The sequence below is a fragment of the Sturnus vulgaris genome, chromosome 27 (assembly GCF_052056855.1).
Source record: "Sturnus vulgaris isolate bStuVul1 chromosome 27, bStuVul1.hap1, whole genome shotgun sequence".
NCBI lineage: Eukaryota > Metazoa > Chordata > Aves > Passeriformes > Sturnidae > Sturnus > Sturnus vulgaris.
The window spans coordinates 6552606-6577040 of record NC_142269.1 but is presented as its reverse complement, the minus strand read 5'-3'; the positions used below and the strand labels follow the sequence as shown (position 1 = coordinate 6577040).

Genomic DNA, 24435 nt, shown 5'->3' with positions numbered 1-24435 from the left:
GCCTGCCCTCGCTCCCGAGACGCCCTCTGCCTCTCACCAAACTGCTGCGCCCGCCGCCTCTGCCATCGCCTTCGGCCCTCCGCCCACGCCTCATGCTGCTCTCAGCCTGCTTGGCAAAGCAAACAGCTGCTCCGGGACAGCATCTGTGCTGGCAGCTGACAATGCAGCTGCACTCACAGGCAAACTGGGGCTGTAACCTCTGTAGGTCATGGCATGAGAGGTGTTTGCAGTCATGCTTTCACAGGTGACAAAGAAATCTCCATCTCTGTCCCTGCAGAAATGTCTCTGTTCCGTACTGGAACGTGCGTAAGAAGCTGCATACTCACCTGGATGTGTAAGGGACGTGTACTTTCAATCTCAGATGGTATATTGGGAATCGTTTCTGTATATTTTCTTCTCTTCCACAGGTTTCCCATGTATCTGCATTCAGCACCTTCGTGTAGGACTAGGACATATAGGAGGGAAAAGAATAAATCTCTTGAAGTATACACGCATTTCAATTCATCTTATACTCACGTTCCACCCTAAACTAATTACTTCCTTTCCCTACACATTAGTAACCTCTCAGGCATGCTGATAAGCAGATTCCAGGTTTCAGCAGTCTTGCGAGTGTTCGGGACAGACACTTGAAAGAGTACGCTCCACATGAGGTTTCTCTCCTGAGAATCGCTCTAGAAACCCCCATTTCCTCTGGCGACAGGAGCCTTTCAGCATCCTCAGGAAATCATTGGAATGAGCAAGTTCAGCAAAGACCACAGGCAGGGCATGTGAAAGGCAGGAATATCTAGTTCTCTAAGGCTCAAATCACGCCCATTTTCCTTTCCAGGTGAAGAACAATGGAAAGGGAAAGCGATGAGGGAAGCCCACAATGACACCAATGTAGCACTAGGTAATAAGAGAATGAAAGGGGCAGCTCAGAGCTCATCAACATATAACTGGTCAGCCTTCAGGAACCAGCGGCTATGAATTGGTTCAGGCCGAGTTTTCTCAATGGAAAAAGGTTAGAGATTATGAGAGAGGACATAGAAGCCCCAGGAAAGGAGAATCTGCGGTGATGTTGCTATAGGGTCAGCAAGGATGGTTGCAGGTTTCTCTTCTCAGCACAAATGCAGAATTCTCATCTTCCTGTACATGTCTTAGCGTCTTATTACCTCTCTAAAGCCCAAGAAGGCACAACCATCGAAATAGTTTTTAGCAGAGAACGCCTAATCCTGTTCTTTCACCTGGAAGATATGTGACAACTTCAGGATCCTCCACTTCTCTAGAAACCTCCTTCTAAACAATGGAGCGCTGCAATACCCGCAGGAGACTGTTCCTATTGCACCCATTATAATTATTTCCTTCGCTGTTCACATCGTTCCAGAAAATTTGCTGTGAAAAACACGTTTTAGAGAAAACCAAAATAACCAGTATGGGAACACTCTGGAGTTAATATGGGAAAGAGGAGGGGAGTGAGGCACCTGGGAAAGAGGCATTTGTCCCAGGAAGATGAAGAAGGGAACAGGAGAAGGGGCAGAGACAGAGGAGTCCCCTGTTCACAGACGAAATTGCAATGAGCCCACACAGGTGAGAAAGCTCAGAAGGGAAGAAGCCGCTGAGCTCGCAAATGCCCAGCACGGGGTGTGCAGCAGAGCTGGCGATTGCAGCTGGGGAGGGGAGGACTCCACTGCGAGCTGAGCGGGAACAGCCCCTTGCCATGGCTGAGGCCCCAGAGGCACGGAATGCTCCCAATGCCACTGGCTGAGGGACAAACGGCGGCTGCTGCTGGACGAGCCACAAACGCAGCAGGAGCATTTCAGGCACGCCAAGGACAGGCCATTGCTCTGCCTGCTCCCGCTGCTGCTCCCTTGGCTCCCGCACAGAGGCGTTTCCGGCACCTCTGTTCTCTCGCCGCTGCGACGTGCTTTCTGACTCTTCCTCACTCAGCAAACACGCAGCTTGCTCTCGCCATGCACCTCGCACATCTCATCCTCACCGTCTTGCTGGGACAGCTCCTGGGTAAGTCCTGCCTTCTCTCTCAAGCACTCGTCTCCTTCTTCCTATTACTTTCCTCACGAAATCCTCAACAGCCCCTTGAGGACCGTGTTGGGAAATTTCAGTGAATCGAGGGGAAAGGCTCAGAAGAATAGGCTCCTCTTTGTTGTTTTGCAAGTGTTCGCTGAAGAAAGTCTTAGATTTGCAAAGGAAAAGGGCAGGGAGAGTGAAGAAAACTCCGACCCCTTCCCTGTCTTTTCTCTCCCCTTCAATCCATCTCCCTCTGCCTCTCTCTTCTCATCCTCCTGCTCTCAGCTCAGGAGATAGAAACTGTCTCTACTCTCTAACAATCTTTCGATTTGAATATAAATGCCCAGATCCTGTCAGACGTCTCCCAGGCACCTCAAAGTTCGCATTTCACTGACATTAACAATGTGTCTATTGCTGCCCTCAGGCTGAAACTGCTCTGCCACGGCTTCCAGTGATCGATCTCTGGGCTGGCAGCACAACCAGGACTCCCTCTTTCCAAGCTCAGCTTTGTGTTACTCAGGGATAGAGGAACCCTCAGAGGTGACAAGAATGGGAAGCAGGATGAATCTTTTCTACTGAACCTCGGTGGGCTCCTGAGGCTACTGAAGGTGTGCTAGTTACAGCAAACAAAGTTCAGGCATGACAAGTTGTTCCCTGGTCCATTGAACAGGAGGAGCAGGAGCAGGGACACAGCCTAGCTCAGCTTTGGGTGATGCAAAGGAAAGAGCTCTGAACTCATGTCCTAAATCTGTCTCAGCTCTGCTTCAAGGCAGGGATCGTTCTCGATTAGGGTTTTCCATGCACTTCCTATAGCTTCCCGTAGTCCTTCCTTAAGGAGCTGCTCACCATCACTTTCTTCCAGGCACCACGGGGCAGATCACGGTCACCCAGGAAGATGGACAAGTCACGGTGAAGCAGGGACACCCCTTCCACACCACCTGCAAATACCAGACCAGTTATTTTAATGGCTTGCTCTGGTACCAGCTGCGGAAAGGCCAAGCCCCCCAGCTGGTCTCCTATCAAGCAGGGACTGGTCCCAAGCACAGCGGCCGTATCAGCACGCACCTGAACACCACGGGGAAATACAGTGTCCTGAAGGTGGAGGAAGTGGAGCTGTCTGACAGTGCCTTGTACCTGTGTGCTGTGCAAGACACCCTGGTGCAGGGAGCTTCCTCGGCTGTGCAACAACCCGGGGGAGGGAGGGAGGTGATTTATCTGTGCGAGGCTAAGCTTGGAGGAAAGGACCCAGGGCTCATCCCAATGCTTACAAGACACTGCCTCCCCACGTGTCCACTGTGGGCTCGTGAGTTTTACACCATCCATCCTAGCACTTGTCTTGTGCCATTCTGGACTCTTTTGACTCATTTCCACATTGTCAAATCTCCAAATAAAGAAAAATATCCCCTAGGCATACCTAGGACTTTGTCCTTCCACACTCCAGCTCTGCTGCTTTTGGCCCCACATGTTCTCAGCACAGCCCAGGGCTGGTTCTGTGTTCCTTCCCTGAGTGCTCTTGCAGCAGCCCCGTTTGCATGGACACACGTCAAGCACAGATTTGTGGATGGCTCCACACTGCTGTGCACGAGCCTGTGTCTGTCCGTGTGTGTCCCTCATCGCGAGGGAATTCCCTGACTGTGCCAGGGACACCGAGCACTGCTCTGGCCCTGCACAGCACAGAGCAGCAGCTTCCCAGGCTCAGAAGGAGCCCGAGTGCAGCTGAGTGCTGACGGCAGCTGCTCGCTACAGATGTGTGCAGGGAAGAGGCGCTGAAATGCAGCCCCTGTGTGCCGAGCCCTCCCTTTCGTGTCCTTGCAAAGCTGACGCTCCTCTGATGTGGATGGATGTGCTTGCGGTGCAGTGTGGGTGGTGTGTGGGACGGGACCCAGCTGTGTCCTGTCCCTGGCCGTGCCAAACGTCCTTGTGTCGCTCGTTGTGCTGCTGCTGCTGGCAGAGGCGGGGGCTGAGGCCGGCCGGGGCGGAGCTGGCGGCGTGCGAGAGGAGGCGGCACGGCCGCAGCAGAGAGCCGGGGCTCAGGGCCACAGCGATGCTCGGCCGGCGGAGCGGCGCCATGCGGCGGGCTCGGGGCGCGGGGCTGGCGGCGCTGGCCGCGCTGCTGCTCGGTGCGCGGGGGTGGCGGTCGCGGTCACCGGGCTACGTGAGATCGGTCCCTGCCCAGGAATCATTTCTTTCTCTCCTGTTCCTTTCGGGTCTTGTTTAGCCCGTGTTGTGTCGTCTGTCGTCCTACATTATTCCCTCCGTGAAGTCATTGCTTTCAAATCTGCCTTTTTTTACTCCACGTCGTTATTCAGACATCCATACGTGCATGTATGCATATATCCCGCGCTCTCAGCCATTGCATTTTTGTAACTCTCTTCTGTTTTTTTCCTCAAACCGACCCTTATTGATGCTTTTCTTCAAACAAATACGCTCACTGAAATAATCTCTCCATATTTTATATCCAGAACATATCCCAGTTCGCTGTGATCCGTCTTCCTCTTCCTTCTGCCCCTGCATGGTCTTTTCTACTAAAGAAATGTTGTTCTTTTATCCCGTACAGTGGCTCCAGGCAGAGCCCAGGTACAGCAGGAGCCGTCAGTGGAGACTACGGAGGGCACTGGAGTCAACATCAGCTGCTCACACGCCAATATACAGATAGGGGAGACCATCTTCTGGTACCGTCAGCTCCCGGGCCGAGGACTCGACTTCCTCGCACTCACTGTGAAAGCGTCCAAAGAGCTGCCGGAGATTGCAGGACAGCTGTTGGTGTCGGCAGATCGCCGTTCGAGCTCGCTGTGGCTCAGGGGGCCCCGGCGCGGGGACGCGGCCGTGTATTACTGCGCGCTGGGGCCACGGGCAGAGGAGCCGGGGCTGCGGCCGGGCACGAACCGCCGCGGGCGGGGCCGGGCGGGGCCGGGGGCACAGCGCCGCCCGCGGCCAGCAGGGGGCGCTGCCGCTCCGCCCGCCGGGGCCGCCTCGCCCCGCTCGTCCCCGCCCAGCAGGGGGCGCTCCCCACACCGGAACCGACACCGGCACCGGCAGCTCCAACTCGGAGTCACCGAGCGCGCTCAGCCCCTCTTCTCACTGCGGCCTCCGTGCAGCTCAGCTCCTGACGGCAGCAAACAGTCCCGCCCGGCCACAGCTCCCTGTGCACACTGAGATGGTCTGTGTGAGGCACGGACCGCAGCAGGGTCCTGCACAAGCCATCTCTTGCTCCTTCCCAAAGGGCTCTGTGCCTTCTGGGGAACGTGGCATCCTCCGGCCTGTCTACAAAGGTCTGCAAATATTGTCTCTAAAATACATCCATGAGGGCACACATTCCCACCCAGCCCATGTCAGGCTGGTTCTCCTCTTACCTCTGTTCTTCTCTTTCCACCGCTGCTGAGCTCTTTTTGCCTTTTCTGAAGGTCAAGTGACAGCTCAAGTTCGTTGCTCTGACCACACCGCACTGGGAGTTCATCGGAAAACAAATTACCTGATCCTGATATATTCTGTGTTGCTGTGGTCATTCTTGAATGTAGATCCGGCTGCCACTATTTAGGGAAGGCATAAAGCAAAATATGTCCCGCAGTGGGGAACTGAGATGATGACTGAGTTTTAAGAAAGCCCTGTCACGAGAAATTGCTAACTTTGTGTTAATCCAGGTTGCAAAAAAGTATTCTGCAAGATGACTCTACTACAAAATATTAGGAAAAAGATTATTCTCTTTATTCCCTTGTCTTCCCTTCCCGGAACTTCCCTTCCTTCAATACCCATCTGGGACATGACGCCTCCATCTGCCTTAAGCTGCACTCTGGGCACACACAACACCACCACAGCTCACAGCCACACATCTTGCTGACCTGCTCAGGCCTGTTACAACATGTGCCCATTGAAATACAGCTGGACTGCAACTCCCACTCAAACAGCTCATTCCAGAAAAGCTGCACACATCAGGTCTCACTCAGCTCTCCTGCGTGCTACTGGGTTGCCCACCAGGATCTTCCCTTTAGCAGGGGCATCAATCAAGGTCACTCCTCAAGGCTGAGGAATCCTGATCTTATACTTGGTGTGTCAGTTGGCAAGAAGAGCACTGAAGCCTTGAAATCTTAGCTAAGTGATAGAAAAGATGGATGGTCCAAGATAGAATTGTTTAGACTTAAAGCATTGACCAAGGCTGGGACAAAGCCAGGAGCCAGCTGCACGTGAACTCCCCATATGAGAAGGAGTTTGGAATGCAAGGGGGTCCTTTCTCAACTTCCTGACTCACTGGCAGTCTCCCTGACAGCTTTAGCTGACCCTGTAAATAATCAAGTGGACTTTGCTAACAAATCTATGTAAGCCACCCTCGTCTTAACCTTCTTACCTCACTACTTCACATCAATCCAATGTCTTGCTGCTTTTCCCCCACATGTATGGGGTATCATCAGAAACAATGCTCAAGACTGAACCAACTGCTTGCTTAGGTAGCACACATACACAGACATACACAAATCTACATCTCCAGTCCTCTTGAGTTCATTGAGAAGCCTCAAGCCAGCCAAAGAGAGGCTGCTTGCACTCTCCACGGCCACTGCACAACTCTTGGACTAGGCAGAGTCAAATTGTGCAACTCGGGTTTCCAGGCCTTCTGTGTGGCTGGGAAAAGAGTGATGGGAGTTTGCTGAGAGTGGGAGATGCCCACCTGAGCCCACTCACCCACACTAAAGTCCTTCCCTGCACTGTGCCTGTGCCTGAGTATTGCGGCTGTAGTGTTGGGAGGAATAGGTGAAAAGTGGGCCAGGGCTGAGGAGGATTGTCATTCATCAAGTGACCTTGCAGCTGCAAAGAGCCCTTGGGAAAGCGGTGTGCAGAGCCCATGGTGATCCTTTAGCATGCACCGAGTTTCACTGTGCCTGCATCTCTGCTTTTGTAATTCTGCCCACAGGTGGCTTCAGGGATCCCAAGGTACCTGAGAGAAGGGAATCACATTTTTCATTTTAGCTGTGGCTTGGGGATTGTTCTGTCTGTCTGCCAGTGCTGATTCACACACAACTCTCTGTTCAATTTCACACACAACTCTCTCAATTTCTTACCTGGCACTGAGAGACCCTTGCCTTTCTGATTATGGAGAGACTCCCTATTAGCAACAGATCATCACAAGATTTCATGATGGATCAATACTCACGAAATGCGTGCAGTCAATTCCTTCAGACATAAGCGATTGTCTCAGTCTGACACTAAGTTTTGACTGAGACACACCAAAGCTCCATCAGGTGTTTTAAAAGCAGCAAGGGGTTACAATCTAAATGTTAGGAGTCAATGGGAGGGCTCTAATACACTTTGGAATGTTTGGTCTCTGTATACAACATTCTGGTTTGCTTCTATCTTGTTTTTTCTAAGTATTTTCTTCCATGTAGTAGCCATAGAAATAGGCAGGAGTAATTGGTAAGACCTCAGGGATTAGATCTGCCTATCTTTACTGCCCTTCATTTCCACAGGCCTAGAGGACACCTTTGCACAGGGAACAATTTCCCCACAAGCTCATCTGAGTGCAAACCAGCACACCTAATGCTGGAGGCTGCGCTTTTATTTCCTGCACTGCTGCCCTTTCTTTTCCAGGTTTGGGCCATGCCCATTCCAAACAGAAGGCGTCTTCTGAACACTGGGATGAAAGGCTCCAGGATATTTTGGACAGGGACACAGCAGTAAAGGCAGAAGCCTCAGCTGCAGTGCTGAATGGATCCACAACAGGAGAGTGATGTGTCAGCCAGCGTGCCTCTGCTTTTATCACTCCCAGGATGAAGCCGCAATCATCCTCAATGGGACACTCATGGGCTGTTGTGCTGGATGACATCCCCCAGTCCCGTCTGGCCTTCTGCCCCAGCTCATGCCGATGTTCAGTCCTGGTTCTCTCCCCACGGGTGTGCCTGTCCTGCTATGATTGCCCTCAGGAAGGTATGCTGGTCTAGTTTGACTCATCTCCATTTTGGGTACAACAAAACCTTTGCACTTTGCTTGACTGGAACCTCGTCCTTCCACACAATGCCCCTGCCCTGCTACTTCTGGCACCGTGTGTCCTCAGCAAAGTCAACAGCTGATATTGCTCCTTCGTGTGTTCCTGCCTTGTGAGCTCTTGGAGCAGCAGCGTTTGCAGGGACACATGAGAAGCACAAATTTCTGAATGACTCCACACTGGTGTGCACAAGCATTTGTGTATCTGTGTTTGTCCATGAGTGATCCTTTATAGGAAGGGAATTCCCTGACTATGGCGGCAGGGACACCGAGCACTGCTCAGGCCCTGCACAGCACAGAGCAGCAGCTTCCCAGGCTCAGGAGGAGCCTGAGCACAGCTGAGAGCTGACAGCACCTGCCCGCGAGAGATGTGTTCAGGAAGGATGTGCTTGCGGTGCAGTGTGGGTGGTGTGTGGGACGGGACCCAGCTGTGTCCTGTCCCTGGCCGTGCCAAACGTCCTTGTGTCGCTCGTTGTGCTGCTGCTGCTGGCAGAGGCGGGGGCTGAGGCCGGCCGGGGCGGAGCTGGCGGCGTGCGAGAGGAGGCGGCACGGCCGCAGCAGAGAGCCGGGGCTCAGGGCCACAGCGATGCTCGGCCGGCGGAGCGGCGCCATGCGGCGGGCTCGGGGCGCGGGGCTGGCGGCGCTGGCCGCGCTGCTGCTCGGTGCGCGGGGGTGGCGGCCGAGGTTACCGGGCTACGTGAGATCGGTCCCAGCCCAAGAATCATTTCTTACTCTCCTGTTCCTCTTCGGTTGTTTTTTACCCTCTCTTCCCTCCTTTGCTATCATACTTATCTGCCTCCGTAAAGTCAATGCGTCTGAGTTTACGTTTTTTCCCCCACATCTTTACTCAGCCATCCATGAATGCATGTGTGCATCAATACCTCCCTATAGCCATTGTATTTGTGTAATTTCGTTCTGATTTTTCCTCAAACCACCCTCACAGATCCCTGTCCTCTAACGTACAGGCTTCCTAAAATAATCTCTCCATAATTTATAATCAGAACACATCCCAGTTCGATCTCATCTGTCTTCCTCTCCCATATCCCTCTGCATGATATTTTCTACAAAAGGAAAATTATTTTTCTTTTCTCCGGTACAGTGGCCGTGGCCAGAGCCCAGGTACAGCAGGAGCCGTCACGGGAGCCTGTCGAGGGCACCGGAGTCAACATCAGCTGCTCACACCCCAACATCGGGACAGGGGATAGGATCTACTGGTACCGTCAGCTTCCGGAGAAGGGCCCTGAATTCCTCTTGAGCGCTTTCCAAGGTGTCAGAGAGCTGCCGGACAGTGCGGGACACGTGTGGGTGTCGGCAGATCGCCGTTCGAGCGCGCTGTGGCTCAGGCGGCCCCGGCGCGGGGACGCGGCCGTGTATTACTGCGCTCTGGAACCACGGGCAGAGGAGCCGGGGCTGCGGCCGGGCACGAACCGCCGCGGGCGGGGCCGGCAGGGGCCGCTCCGCTCCCGCCTGACGCCGCTGGGCGGGACCGGGACCGAACCACGCGTGGAACCCGCCGGACCCCGGCCGGGAGCCACCACGGGCCCAGCCTTCCACGAGAGACTCCTTCGAGCACAAGGATGCTGCCCTGCAATGTGTACAAAACAATTCTGCTGGAGAGGGACATTTAGCAGCGGTCGAGGGAATCACGGAAGGTGTTTCTGAGCGTAGTGGTGGCCGAAGAAAGGCTCAGGAAATGTCGGCTCGTTGCTCGGTGAGGAAGGGGACCTGCTCAAACGACAGGGAAAAGGCTGACACACTCAGTGCCTATTTGCCCTCATTTTAACTGGTGTCGCTTCTCCTCAGTTCCAGCACATCGCTGAGCCTTCATGAAGACTTTCTGGGAATAAATCAGCACCCAGAGTAGAAGAAGAAGAAGTAATTCAAGAACTCCTACTGCACATGCACGAGTTCACAGTATCACAAAGACACTCTGGAGCTTGGACACACCCAAAGAGTAACTCACAGCTCTGCATTTATGAAGAGGTGTGTGCACACACATTTCCAAAGCAGACCCTAGCACTGACACTTCTCCTTCTGGCATGTCCCCACCGATGTGCAAACACACACGCTCACTCCTATTCCTGCTCCTGCACCCAAGTCCTTGCACACACATCTACGTGAACATTCCGGTCCAGAGATGTGCACACATAAAGCACATCCCAAGATGTATCTATTCCCACACACTTACACATACGCCCTCCCTTCTTCCCTCCTCAGCTCACCCTGATGCTCACCGGTTTTTGCCTCCTGATAGGTCAGCATTGGGCCGCTGCTTTCGATCCTGCCCTGTTAAAAGTGCCTTCAGGAAAGTATTGGGGCCTCGTTGGACCTCTTACCCACTGTTCAGCCTGCGAGTACACAAACTATGCCATGGCCTTGCCTGACTCCTTGTCCTTCCCCACAAGGCTCCAGTCCTGCTGCTGTTGGTCCCAGGTTTCCTCAGCAGCGTCCATGGCTGATTGTGTCCTTGCCTGTGTTCCTGGTTTGTGTGTGCTTGTGTTAAGGCAGGGTCCACGAGAATCCATATGGGAGCACAAATTCATGCAGGAATCCATCCCGATGTGCACGACTGTGTGTGTGTGTGTGTGTGTGTGTGTGTGTGTGTTCTATTGTGTTACTCAACAGTGAAATATGTTGATCGCACTGGAGACGCTCTCTGCTGCTCTGCCCTGAGCATCACAGAGCAGCATTTTCCCAGACTCAGAAGGAGCTTGAGTGCAGTTGAACAGTGATGTAGCAGCCTGTATTAGATGAGTCCAGGGAAGAGGTGCTGAAATGCAGCCCCTGCTTCCCGAGCCCTCCTTTTCCAGCTGCTCTAAACATCATGCTCTGCTACTGCCAATGGCCGGCCCCAAGAAGAATGGTATCACCCAAGTTTGGCTCTTTAGCTTAATCCTGTTTGAAATGTTCGCAATGTCTCAGCACGGCTGTGAGTGCTCACACAAACAAAAACACAGACACACGGACACACAGACACACGGACAGGTCTCTGCAGCGCAGTGCACAGCTGTTCTCCCCTGTGCTCTATCAGGTTGGTTTCATGGACGAGGGGAAAGGCTGAGGCTTCATTCCGACCTTCCGGATCCCGTGTGAGGGGATTTCTTTCCAGTGCCCTGAAGGACAATTCAGGAGTCCCCACATGACAGCAAAAGAAGGACGTGACGAAGCAGGTTATGGGAGGGAAGGAAGCACAGGCACTGTCAATCTTGAGCTCCATCACACCAGCCCGACCCTCTGCCATCCACACCGGCCCCGCTGCTCCCGACGTGCAGACACCCGACCGCCGCCCCACTCCCACCGCGCTCGCCTCCCCTGCGTGCCCTGCCCAGACTCGCCGAGCAGCGGCGGCGCAGGGCGCTGTCCCGGGGCGGAGCTGGAGGCGGTGGAGAGGACAGGAGAGGAGTGGAGGCGTGCGAGAGGAGGCGGCACGGCCGCAGCAGAGAGCCGGGGCTCAGGGCCACAGCGATGCTCGGCCGGCGGAGCGGCGCCATGCGGCGGGCTCGGGGCGCGGGGCTGGCGGCGCTGGCCGCGCTGCTGCTCGGTACGCGGGGGTGGCGCCCATGGGGCCTCACCCTGGGCTGGGCTCATGCCACACGTCCCTGGAGGCTGCCCTTCTGTCTGATTTTTTCATACAGCTGCTCTTTCGAACTGTTCTCCTGTTGATCCCTCCCTCTTCTCCATCCCATACTCCCACAGAAATCTCCGGATTCCATTCTCTGCCCAGCCCTGCACAAGCATTCCATCTTTATAACTCATGAAATCAGTCCTTACAACTTTTATCTTTTCTGTCTTTTAGTGCTTTCTCCCATCTCCTGCTGTCCTCCAATGACTCTCCTGAGCGTTTTCTCATTCAGGCATTCATCTCTCCACAAATGATTAATGGACAGTTCGATTCCTGCTTATCTTGAAATCCTTTGGGAACTGTTTTCCTCACCGTCTCTATATGCTCCTGACTGTTTCTGCGACCGTTGTTCTCTGCAATAGGGAAATGTAGAATTTCAGTTTTGTCCATTTTCTGTTCCCAGCAGTAGCCTCAGCCAGAGCCCAGGTGCAGCAGGATCCGTTCCTGGAGACCACCGAGGGCACTGGAATCAACATCAGCTGCTCACACCCCAAAAAACAGATTGAGGACATTGTCCATTTCTACCGTCAGCACCCAGGACAAAGCCCCGAATTCATCGCACTCACTGTGAAAGCGTCCAAAGAGCTGCCGGAGATTGCAGGACAGCTGTTGGTGTCGGCAGATCGGCGTTCGAGCTCGCTGTGGCTCGGGCGGCCCCGGCGCGGGGACGCGGCCGTGTATTACTGCGCGCTGGGGCCACGGGCAGAGGAGCCGGGGCTGCGGCCGGGCACGAACCGCCGCGGGCGGGGCCGGGCGGGGCCGGGGGCACAGCGCCGCCCGCGGCCAGCAGGGGGCGCTGCCGCTCCGCCCGCCGGGCCCCAGGCGGCTCCGCAGCTCCTTCGTGTGCCCCGAGCCCGCGCACAGCGACACCGCACAGCCCGGCACGGCCCCGACACACGGCTGCCAGCCTGCCTGCTGCGGGACACAGCCGCCACACACAGCCCCGCCTGCCCTCGCTCCCGAGACGCCCTCTGCCTCTCACCAAACTGCTGCGCCCGCCGCCTCTGCCATCGCCTTCGGCCCTCCGCCCACGCCTCATGCTGCTCTCAGCCTGCTTGGCAAAGCAAACAGCTGCTCCGGGACAGCATCTGTGCTGGCAGCTGACAAAGCAGCTGCACTCACAGCAAACTGGGGCTCATTCAGCTACTGCTGTCACCTCAGCAGGTCCTGGCCTGAGAGGTGTTTGCAGTGAGGCTTTCTGAGGTGACAAAGCAATCTCCATCTCTGTCCCTCTAGAAATTTCTCTGTTCCATACTGCACGGTGCATAAGGAGCAGCATTCTCACCTAGATGGGTAAGGGGGATTTACTTTCAATACCAGCTGATGTTGGAATTAATTTCTTTGCATTTTCTTCTCCTCCACGGGTTTTCCCAAACACCCATGTATGTGCATTCCCTACCTTTCTGAAACTGTAGAATATCTCGAGGGAAGACTGTATCTCTGTTAGAGTAGAGAAACATTGCAATCCATAAAAGGGCTCTCTCACACCCACTTCCCACCTGAAACTGATTGGTCCCCTTTCCTACACGTCAGTACCCTCTCAGGTATACTAAAACTAAGATGTCCTGGTTTAGCAAACCTGCAAGAGTTGGAAGGAGATACTTGAAAGAACGGGCTCCACATGGGGTTTCACGCTACAGACGTCCCCTACAGGCCCCATTTCCTTTGGGCACAGGAACCTTTCTGCATCTTCAGGATCTCATGGCAATGATCAAGTTCAGCAGAGGCCACAGTCAGGGCATGTAAAGGGTGAGAGTGTCTGCTTCTCTAAGGCTCATGTCACGTCCGTTTTCCTTTCCAAGGGACGAACAAAGCACACAATGACACCAATGTATCAGTAGGTGATAAGGGAATCAAAGGGGCAGCTCAGAGCTCATCAGCCTCTAACTGATGACCAGTTAGGAACCAGAGGCCATGGTTGGGAATTGGCTCAGGCTGAGCTTTCTCACTGAGAAAGTGTTAGAGATGATGAGAGAGGATATGGAAGCCCGAGGAAAGGAAAGACTGCCAGCGATGTGTCTCAGATCAGCAAGAATGGTTGCAGTTTTCTTGTCTCGGCACAAATTCTGGGAAGAATCCTCATCTCCTTGAACATCTCCTACCACATTTTCTCTGCTCTGAGGCCTAAGAAGTCACTATCTTTGAAGGAGTCCGTAAAAGGATAAGCCTACAACGTCAAAATCTGTGACAAACACAGGACCCTCCACTTCACCTTCGAAATTATGGAGCGGTGCAACACGGGCATGAGAATGTTCCTATTACAACAATTATCATTACCTTAATCATTGTTCATATGATTCCAGATAGTTTTCTATGACAAACAGATTTTGGAAAAAACCAAAACCAGTATCAGATCGCTTTTCAGTTGATATGGAAAAGAGGGTGGGAGTGAGGCACCTGGGAAAGAGGCATTTCTCCATGGCAGATGAAGAAGGGCAGGGGAGAAGGGGCAGAGACAGAGGAGTCCCCTGTTCACAGACGAAATTGCAATGAGCCCACACAGGTGAGAAAGCTCAGAGGAGAAGGAGCCGCTGAGCTCGCAAATGCCCAGCACGGGGTGTGCAGCAGAGCTGGCGATTGCAGCTGGGGAGAGGAGGACTCCACTGCGAGCTGAGCGGGAACAGCCCCTTGCCATGGCTGAGGCCCCAGAGGCACGGAATGCTCCCAGTGCCACTGGCTGAGGGACAAACGGCGGCTGCTGCTGGACGAGCCACAAACGCAGCAGGAGCATTTCAGGCACGCCAAGGACAGGCCATTGCTCTGCCTGCTCCCGCTGCTGCTCCCTTGGCTCCCGCACAGAGGCGTTTCCGGCACCTCTGTTCTCTCGCCGCTGCGACGTGCTTTCTGACTCTTCCTCACTCAGCAAACACGCAGCTTGCTCTCGCCATGCACCTCGCACATCTCATCCTCACCGTCTTGCTGGGACAGCTCCTGGGTAAGTCCTGCCTTTTCCCCAAGGCACCCGTCTCCTTCTTCTTGTTCCCCCAGGTAATCCTCAACAGCCCGATCAGGAAACTCGAGAAGATCGCTGATTAGAGGAGAAATGCTAAGAAAAATCGGCTCCTCTTTGTGTTTTTGCAAGCGTTTGCCCAACAAGTTCTTGGATTTGTAAAGGAAAGAGGAAGGGAGAGAAGAGAATCCTTAGAGCCTCTCTCTGTCTTTTCTCTCCCCTTCAATCCATCTCCCTCTGCCCCTCTCTTCTCATTCTCCTGCTGTCACCTCACGACATCTCAGCTGCCTCTACTGTCCCGCATCGTTCCCATTTACATGTAAATCGTCGGATTCTGTCAAACCTGCCCCGGCATCTCAAGTTCTCATACCACTGACATTGACAGAGTGTCCCTTTCTGCCACCAGGCTGACACAGCTCTGACACAGCTTTCAGTGATCGACCTCTGGGCTGGCAGCACAACCAGGGCTCTCTCTTTCCAAACTCAGCTTTGTGTGTACTCAGGGATCGAGGAGACCTCAGACATGACAGGGATGGGGAAGCAAGAGAAATCCTTCTGCTGAACGTCGGTGGGCTCTTCAGCCTCCCTTTGAACACAAAATTCAGACTGTTCTGATGTCGTCTGAGTGGTGAAGTAGGAGCAGGGACCCAGCCCAGCTCTTGTCACGATCTGGCTGTGCTGAGATCTCGCAAACCCTGCCCAAAATCACTCTCATCTGTCTGCCTGCACATCTCAGGTCTTCCCTGCAGGGCAGACAGCTTTCTCCACTAGGGTTTTGCACCCAATTTGCTTTTCCTGCCTCTAGTTCTTCCCTATGGAACTATTGACATTGACTTTCTTCCAGGCACCGCGGGGCAGATCACGGTCACCCAGGAAGATGGACGAGTCACGGTCAAGCAGGGACACCCCTTCCACACCACCTGCAAATACCAGACCAGTAACTTTTATGCCTTGCTCTGGTACCAGCTGCAAAAAGGCCAATCCCCCCAGCTGGTCTCCTATCAATCAGTGACTGGACCCAGGCACAGCGGCCGTATCACCACGCACCTGAACACCACGGGGAAATACAGTGTCCTGAAGGTGGAGGAAGTGGAGCTGTCTGACAGTGCCTTGTACCTGTGTGCTGTGCAAGACACCCTGGTGCAGGGAGCTTCCTCGGCTGTGCAACAACCCGGGGGAGGGAGGGCACTTGTCAGTGCAAGGTAGAGGATGGAAGGGACTCAGATATCCCCAATATGCTCACCACAACTTGCAACCCATGTGTGCACAATGGTCTGACAGTTTTCACTATGTGCATTATGTCGTTTCCCTTGGGAAAATATTCTGGACAATATTAACTAATCTCAGCATTATGCAGTCTCTAAGTAAAGAAAAATATCCCCTTTGCATACCTGGGACTTTGTCCTTCCACACTCCACCCATGCTGATTTTGGCCCCACATGTTATCAGCATGGCCCAAGACTGGTTCTGTGCTCCTGCCCTGCGTGCTCTTGCAGCAGCCCCGTTTGCATGGACACACGTCAAGCACAGATTTGTGGATGGCTCCACACTGCTGTGCACGAGCCTGTGTCTGTCCGTGTGTGTCCCTCATCGCGAGGGAATTCCCTGACTGTGCCAGGGACACCGAGCACTGCTCTGGCCCTGCACAGCACAGAGCAGCAGCTTCCCAGGCTCAGAAGGAGCCCGAGTGCAGCTGAGTGCTGACGGCAGCTGCTCGCTACAGACTTGTGCAGGGAAGAGGCGCTGAAATGCAGCCCCTGTGTGCCGAGCCCTCCCTTTCGTGGCCCTGCAAAGCTGACGCTCCTCTGATGCGGATGGATGTGCTTGCGATGCAGTGTGGGTGGTGTGTGGGACGGGACCCAGCTGTGTCCTGTCCCTGGCCGTGCCAAACGTCCTTGTGTCGCTCGTTGTGCTGCTGCTGCTGGCAGAGGCGGGGGCTGAGGCCGGCCGGGGCGGAGCTGGCGGCGTGCGAGAGGAGGCGGCACGGCCGCAGCAGAGAGCCGGGGCTCAGGGCCACAGCGATGCTCGGCCGGCGGAGCGGCGCCATGCGGCGGGCTCGGGGCGCGGGGCTGGCGGCGCTGGCCGCGCTGCTGCTCGGTGCGCGGGGGTGGCGCCCAAGGGGCTGCGCCCGGGGCTGGGCTCATCCCGCACATCCCTGGAGACTGCCATTCTACTTGGCTTCTTCACACAACTCTTCCCGCGAACTCTCCTCCTCTTCATGCTTCCCTCTTCTCCATCCCATTCCCCCTCAGAATTCTCTGGATTCTATTCTCTGCCTTACCCTAAAAACAGTTTGCTTTTTTGCAACTTACGCCCTCAATAGATTGCCCCTCAGCTCTTCCCACTTCTAAATTTTCTTTCTTTTAGTGCTATCTCCCACATCCTCCCGTCGTCAAGGGAATCTCCTGAGCGTTCTCTCCTGGACATATTCATCCCTCCACAAACCTTAATGGAGACTTCTGTTTCTGCCTATCTTGATATCATTTGGAAACTTTTTTCTTCACCGTCTCTGTATTTGCGGACTTGGTTCTCTGCAGCAGGGCAATGTAGGATTTCAGGTATGTCCTTTTGTTTCCCCGGCAGTGGCTTCAGGTAATGCCCAGGTACAACAGGAGCCATTCCTGGAGACCACTGAGGGCACCGGCATCAGAATCAACTGCTCACACCCCAACGAAAAGATCGTGGATTTCATCCATTTCTACCGTCAGCTCCCGGGCCGGGGACTCGAATTCCTCGCATCCAGTCCTAAAAAGTCCAAGCCTGTGCCGGAGATTGCAGGACAGCTGTGGGTGTCGGAGGACGGGCGTTGGAGCTCGCTGTGGCTCGAGCAGCCCCGTCGCGGGGACGCGGCCGTGTATTACTGCGCGCTGGGGCCACGGGCAGAGGAGCCGGGGCTGCGGCCGGGCACGAACCGCCGCGGGCGGGGCCGGGCGGGGCCGGGGGCACAGCGCCGCCCGCGGCCAGCAGGGGGCGCTGCCGCTCCGCCCGCCGGGCCCCAGGCGGCTCCGCAGCTCCTTCGTGTGCCCCGAGCCCGCGCACAGCGACACCGCACAGCCCGGCACGGCCCCGACACACGGCTGCCAGCCTGCCTGCTGCGGGACACAGCCGCCACACACAGCCCCGCCTGCCCTCGCTCCCGAGACGCCCTCTGCCTCTCACCAAACTGCTGCGCCCGCCGCCTCTGCCATCGCCTTCGGCCCTCCGCCCACGCCTCATGCTGCTCTCAGCCGGCTTGGCAAAGCAAACAGCTGCTTCGGGACAGCATCTGTGCTGGCAGCTGACAATGCAGCTGCACTCACAGCAAACTGGGGCTCATTCAGCTACTGCTGTCACCTCAGCAGGTCCTGGCCTGAGAGGTGTTTGCAGTGCGGCTTTCTGAGGTGACAAAGCAATCTCCATCTTTGTCCCTGTAGAAATTTCTCTGTTCCATACTGCAAGGTGCATAAGAACCAGCATTCTCACCTAGATGGGTAAGGGGGATTTACTTTCAATACCAGATGATTTTGGAATTAATTTCTCTGCATTTTCTTCTCCTCCACAGGTTTCCCCAAACACCCATGTATGTCCATTCCCTACCTTTCTGAAACTGTAGAATATCTCGAGGGAAGACTGTATCTCTGTTAGAGTAGAGAAACATTGCAATCCATAAAAGGGCTCTCTCACACCCACTTCCCACCTGAAACTGATTGGTCCCCTTTCCTACACGTCAGTACCCTCTCAGGTATACTAAAAGTAAGATGTCCTGGTTTAGCAAACCTGCAAGAGTTGGAAGGAGATACTTGAAAGAACGGGCTCCACATGGGGTTTCACTCCACAGACGTCCCCTACAGGCCCCATTTCCTTTGGGCACAGGAACCTTTCTGCATCTTCAGGATCTCATGGCAATGATCAAGTTCAGCAGGGGCCACAGTCAGGGCATATGAAAGTTGAGAGTGTCTGCTTCTCTAAGGCTCATGTCACGTCCGTTTTCCTTTCCAAGGGACGAACAAAGCACACAATGACACCAATGTATCAGTAGGTGATAAGGGAATCAAAAGGGCAGCTCAGAGCTCATCAGCCTCTAACTGATGACCAGTTAGGAACCAGAGGCCATGGTTGGGAATTGGCTCAGGCTGAGCTTTCTCACTGAGAAAGTGTTAGAGATGATGAGAGAGGATATGGAAGCCCGAGGAAAGGAAAGACTGCCAGCGATGTGTCTCAGATCAGCAAGGATGGTTGCAGTTTTCTTGTCTCGGCACAAATTCTGGGAAGAATCCTCATCTCCTTGAACATCTCCTACCATATTTTCTCTGCTCTGAGGCCTAGGAAGTCACTATCTTTGAAGGAGTCCGTAAAAGGATAAGCTTACAACGTCAAAATCTGTGACAACCACAGGACCCTCCACTTCACCTTCGAAATTATGGAGCGGTGCAACACGGGCATGAGAATGTTCCTATTACAACAATTATCATTACCTTAATCATTGTTCATATGATTCCAGATAGTTTTCTGTGACAAACAGATTTTGGAGAAAACCAAAATAACCAGTATGGGAACACTCTGGAGTTAATATGGGAAAGAGGATGGGAGTGAGGGACCTGGGAAAGAGGCATTTCTCCATGGCAGATGAAGAAGGGCAGGGGAGAAGGGGCAGAGACAGAGGAGTCCCCTGTTCACAGACGAAATTGCAATGAGCCCACACAGGTGAGAAAGCTCAGAGGGGAAGGAGCCGCTGAGCTCGCAAATGCCCAGCACGGGGTGTGCAGCAGAGCTGGCGATTGCAGCTGGGGAGGGGAGGACTCCACTGCGAGCTGAGCGGGAAGAGCCCCTTGCCATGGCTGAGGCCCCAGAGGCACGGAATGCTCCCAATGCCACTGGCTGAGGGACAAACGGCGGCTGCTGCTGGACGAGCCACAAACGCAGCAGGAGCATTTCAGGCACGCCAAGGACAGGCCATTGCTCTGCCTGCTCCCGCTGCTGCTCCCTTGGCTCCCGCACAGAGGCGTTTCCGGCACCTCTGTTCTCTCGCCGCTGCGACGTGCTTTCTGACTCTTCCTCACTCAGCAAACACGCAGCTTGCTCTCGCCATGCACCTCGCACATCTCATCCTCACCGTCTTGCTGGGACAGCTCCTGGGTAAGTCCTGCCTTTTCCCTAAACACCCGTCTCCTCCTTCTTATTCCTTCTTCCAGGAAACCCTCAACACCCCGTTGAGCACCGTATTGGGAAATGTCACTGGTTAGAGGGGAAAAGCTGGGAAATATTGTCGCCACTTTGTGTTTTTGCAAGTATTTGTTTAAGAAGCTCTTCGACTTATAAAGGAAAAGACAATGGAGAGAAAAGAAACCTCAGATCCCTTCTCTCTCTTTTCTCTCTCCTTCAATACATCTCCCTCTGCCTCTCTCTTCTCATCCTCCTGCGGTCACTTCAGGAGATCTCAGCTGTCTCTGCAGTGCCATATTGCTCCGGTTTCAATGTTAATTCCAAAATGCTATCAAACCTGCCTCACACACCTCACTGGTTTTCATTCCATTACATTAATGGGGAGTACAAATTTTGCCTCCAGGCTTAACCAACTCTGCCACAACTTTCACTTTCCTTTCGACTGGACAAAACCAGAACTCCCTCTTTCTAAGCTGAGCTCTGTGTCTACTCAGGAGCCCTCAGAGTTGACAGGGATGGGGAAGCAGAATGAACCTTTCTTCTGTACCTCGGTGGGTTCCTCAGGCACCTGGAGGGCTGCTGGTTCCAGCACTCGAATTTCAGGCATAACAGGCAGGCGGTTCCCTGGTCCACTGAGTAGCAGGAGCAGAGACCTACCCAGCTCAACTTTAGATGATGCAAAGAGCTCAGAACTCATGCCCTAAATCTCTCAGGACTCTGCTACAAGACTGGGACCTTCATCCACCAGGCTTTTCTATGCACTTCATTTTGCTTCCCATAGTCCTTCCCTAAGGAGCTGCTGACGCTGACTTTCTTCCAGGCACCACAGGGCAGGTCACGGTCACCCAGGAAGATGGACAAGTCACGGTGAAGCAGGGACACCCCTTCCACACCACCTGCAAATACCAGAGCAGTGGTTTCCCTACAGTGCTCTGGTACCAGCTGCGGAAAGGCCAATCCCCCCAGCTGGTCTCCTATCAAGCAGGGACTGGCCCCAGGCACAGCGGCCGTATCACCACGCACCTGAACACCACGGGGAAATACAGTGTCCTGAAGGTGGAGGAAGTGGAGCTGTCTGACAGCGCCTTGTACCTGTGTGCTGTGCAAGACACCCTGGTGCAGGGAGCTTCCTCGGCTGTGCAACAACCCCGTGGAGGGAATGCATATGTCAGTGCAAGGCTGAGGATGGGAAAAGAGATGCAGTTCTCATCGCAGTGATCACCAGAAGTTGAAACCCTTTTGTAAATAATGGTTTCATGTTTTTCACTTCGTCCATCCTGACACTTCCCATGGGAAAGCATTCGGGATTATTTTGACTCACTTCCACATTGTACAGTCTCTAACTAAAGAAAAATATCCCCTGTACGTGCCTGGAAACTTGTCCTTACACACTCCACCCATGCTGATTTTGGCCCCACATGTTCTCAGCACAGCCCAGGGCTGGTTCTGTGCTCCTGCCCTGCGTGCTCTTGCAGCAGCCCCGTTTGCATGGACACACGTCAAGCACAGATTTGTGGATGGCTCCACACTGCTGTGCACGAGCCTGTGTCTGTCCGTGTGTGTCCCTCATCGCGAGGGAATTCCCTGACTGTGCCAGGGACACCGAGCACTGCTCTGGCCCTGCACAGCACAGAGCAGCAGCTTCCCAGGCTCAGAAGGAGCCCGAGTGCAGCTGAGTGCTGACGGCAGCTGCTCGCTACAGATGTGTGCAGGGAAGAGGCGCTGAAATGCAGCCCCTGTGTGCCGAGCCCTCCCTTTCGTGTCCTTGCAAAGCTGACGCTCCTCTGATGTGGATGGATGTGCTTGCGATGCAGTGTGGGTGGTGTGTGGGACGGGACCCAGCTGTGTCCCGTCCCTGGCCGTGCCAAACGTCCTTGTGTCGCTCGTTGTGCTGCTGCTGCTGGCAGAGGCGGGGGCTGAGGCCGGCCGGGGCGGAGCTGGCGGCGTGCGAGAGGAGGCGGCACGGCCGCAGCAGAGAGCCGGGGCTCAGGGCCACAGCGATGCTCGGCCGGCGGAGCGGCGCCATGCGGCGGGCTCGGGGCGCGGGGCTGGCGGCGCTGGCCGCGCTGCTGCTCGGTGCGCGGGGGTGGCGGTCGCGGTCACCGGGCTACGTGAGATCGGTCCCTGCCCAGGAATCATTTCTTTCTCTCCTGTTCCTTTCGGGTCTTGTTTAGCCCGTGTTGTGTCGTCTGTCGTCCTACATTATTCCCTCCGTGAAGTCATTGCTTTCAAATCTGCCTTTTTTTACTCCACGTCGTTATTCAGACATCCATACGTGCATGTATGCATATATCCCGCGCTCTCAGCCATTGCATTTTTGTAACTCTCTTCTGTTTTTTTCCTCAAACCGACCCTTATTGATGCTTTTCTTCAAACAAATACGCTCACTGAAATAATCTCTCCATATTTTATATCCAGAACATATCCCAGTTCGCTGTGATCCGTCTTCCTCTTCCTTCTGCCCCTGCATGGTCTTTTCTACTAAAGAAATGTTGTTCTTTTATCCCGTACAGTGGCTCCAGGCAGAGCCCAGGTACAGCAGGAGCCGTCAGTGGAGACTACGGAGGGCACTGGAGTCAACATCAGCTGCTCACACGCCAATATACAGATAGGGGAGACCATCTTCTGGTACCGTCAGCTCCCGGGCCGAGGACTCGACTTCCTCGCACTCACTGTGAAAGCGTCCAAACAGCTGCCGGAGATTGCAGGACTGCTGTGGGTGTCGGCAGATCGGCGTTCGAGCTCGCTGTGGCTCAGGCGGCCCCGGCGCGGGGACGCGGCCGTGTATTACTGCGCGCTGGGGCCACGGGCAGAGGAGCCGGGGCTGCGGCCGGGCACGAACCGCCGCGGGCGGGGCCGGGCGGGGCCGGGGGCACAGCGCCGCCCGCGGCCAGCAGGGGGCGCTGCCGCTCCGCCCGCCGGGGCCGCCTCGCCCCGCTCGTCCCCGCCCAGCAGGGGGCGCTCCCCACACCGGAACCGACACCGGCACCGGCAGCTCCAACTCGGAGTCACCGAGCGCGCTCAGCCCCTCTTCTCACTGCGGCCTCCGTGCAGCTCAGCTCCTGACGGCAGCAAACAGTCCCGCCCGGCCACAGCTCCCTGTGCACACTGAGATGGTCTGTGTGAGGCACGGACCGCAGCAGGGTCCTGCACAAGCCATCTCTTGCTCCTTCCCAAAGGGCTCTGTTCCTTCTGGGGAACGTGGCATCCTCCGGCCTGTCTACAAAGGTCTGCAAATATTGTCTCTAAAATACATCCATGAGGGCACACATTCCCACCCAGCCCATGTCAGGCTGGTTCTCCTCTTACCTCTGTTCTTCTCTTCCCACCGCTGCTGTGCTCTTTTTGCCTTTTCTGAAGGTCAAGTGACAGCTCAAGTTCGTTGCTCTGACCACACAGCACTGGGAGTTCATCGGAAAACAAATTACCTGATCCTGATATATTCTGTGTTGCTGTGGTCATTCTTGAATGTAGATTCGGCTGCCACTATTTAGGGAAGGCATAAAGCAAAATATGTCCCGCGGTGGGGAACTGAGATGATGACTGAGTTTTAAGAAAGCCCTGTCACGAGAAATTGCTAACTTTGTGTTAATCCAGGTTGCAAAAAAGTATTCTGCAAGATGACTCTACTACAAAATATTAGGAAAAAGCTTATTCCCTTGTCTTCCCTTCCCGGAACTTCCCTTCCTTCAATACCCATCTGGGACATGACGCCTCCATCTGCCTTAAGCTGCACTCTGGGCACACACAACACCACCACAGCTCACAGCCACACATCTTGCTGACCTGCTCAGGCCTGTTACAACATGTGCCCATTGAAATACAGCTGGACTGCAACTCCCACTCAAACAGCTCATTCCAGAAAAGCTGCACACATCAGGTCTCACTCAGCTCTCCTGCGTGCTACTGGGTTGCCCACCAGGATCTTCCCTTTAGCAGGGGCATCAATCAAGGTCACTCCTCAAGGCTGAGGAATCCTGATCTTATACTTGGTGTGTCAGTTGGCAAGAAGAGCACTGAAGCCTTGAAATCTTAGCTAAGTGATAGAAAGGATGGATGGTCCAAGATAGAATTGTTTAGACTTAAAGCATTGACCAAGGCTGGGACAAAGCCAGGAGCCAGCTGCACGTGAACTCCCCATATGAGAAGGAGTTTGGAATGCAAGGGGGTCCTTTCTCAACTTCCTGACTCACTTGCAGTCTCCCTGACAGCTTTAGCTGACCCTGTAAATAATCAAGTGGACTTTGCTAACAAATCTATGTAAGCCACCCTCGTCTTAACCTTCTTCACTCACTACTTCACATCAATCCAATGTCTTGCTGCTTTTCCCTCACATGTATGGGGTATCATCAGAAACAATGCTCAAGACTGAACCAACTGCTTGCTTAGGTAGCACACATACACAGACATACACAAATCTACATCTCCAGTCCTCTTGAGTTCATTGAGAAGCCTCAAGCCAGCCAAAGAGAGGCTGCTTGCACTCTCCAGGGCCACTGCACAACTCTTGGACTAGGCAGAGTCAAACTGTGCAACTCGGGTTTCCAGGCCTTCTGTGTGGCTGGGAAAAGAGTGATGGGAGTTCGCTGAGAGTGGGAGATGCCCACCTTGAGCCCACTCACCCACACTAAAGCCCTTCCCTGCACTGTGCCTGAGTATTGCGGCTGTGGTGTTGGGAGGAATAGGTGAAAAGTGGGCCAGGGCTGAGGAGGATTGTCATTCATCAAGTGACCTTGCAGCTGCAAAG

The 24435-nt window shown here is 54.4% G+C and overlaps 3 protein-coding genes, 1 pseudogene and 3 gene segments (V, D, J or C); all 7 read left to right on the top strand.

Annotated features, from left to right (window-relative positions):
- The first annotated feature begins 1949 nt into the window (after nt 1-1949).
- Nucleotides 1950-5588, top strand: LOC148221144 (T cell receptor alpha variable 1-2-like). The segment is given in 3 exon segments: nt 1950-1998; nt 2867-3147; nt 5523-5588. Coding segments are annotated over 3 exon segments (396 nt in total).
- Nucleotides 4073-5160, top strand: LOC148221145 (uncharacterized). Its single transcript, XM_088179463.1, has 2 exons — nt 4073-4124; nt 4562-5160. The coding sequence occupies exons 1-2, from the start codon at nt 4073-4075 to the stop codon at nt 5158-5160; spliced, it is 651 nt and encodes a 216-aa protein (XP_088035589.1).
- Nucleotides 5589-8584: 2996 nt separating the features above from the next.
- Nucleotides 8585-9462, top strand: LOC148221143 (T cell receptor alpha variable 4 pseudogene; annotated as a pseudogene).
- A 2001-nt stretch (nt 9463-11463) lies between these two features.
- LOC148221142 (T cell receptor alpha variable 4-like) lies at nt 11464-13342 on the top strand. The segment is given in 3 exon segments: nt 11464-11515; nt 12000-12389; nt 13272-13342. Coding segments are annotated over 3 exon segments (513 nt in total).
- A 1140-nt stretch (nt 13343-14482) lies between these two features.
- Nucleotides 14483-15774, top strand: LOC148221141 (T cell receptor alpha variable 1-1-like). The segment is given in 2 exon segments: nt 14483-14531; nt 15391-15774. Coding segments are annotated over 2 exon segments (411 nt in total).
- Nucleotides 15775-16591: 817 nt separating this feature from the next.
- Nucleotides 16592-21031, top strand: LOC148221140 (uncharacterized). Its single transcript, XM_088179500.1, has 4 exons — nt 16592-16643; nt 17130-17516; nt 20509-20761; nt 21025-21031. Exons 1-4 carry the CDS (start codon nt 16592-16594, stop codon nt 21029-21031), a joined length of 699 nt encoding a protein of 232 aa, XP_088035626.1.
- A 681-nt stretch (nt 21032-21712) lies between these two features.
- On the top strand, nt 21713-22800 carry LOC148221139 (uncharacterized). Its single transcript, XM_088179499.1, has 2 exons — nt 21713-21764; nt 22202-22800. Exons 1-2 carry the CDS (start codon nt 21713-21715, stop codon nt 22798-22800), a joined length of 651 nt encoding a protein of 216 aa, XP_088035625.1.
- The last annotated feature ends 1635 nt before the right edge of the window (nt 22801-24435 follow it).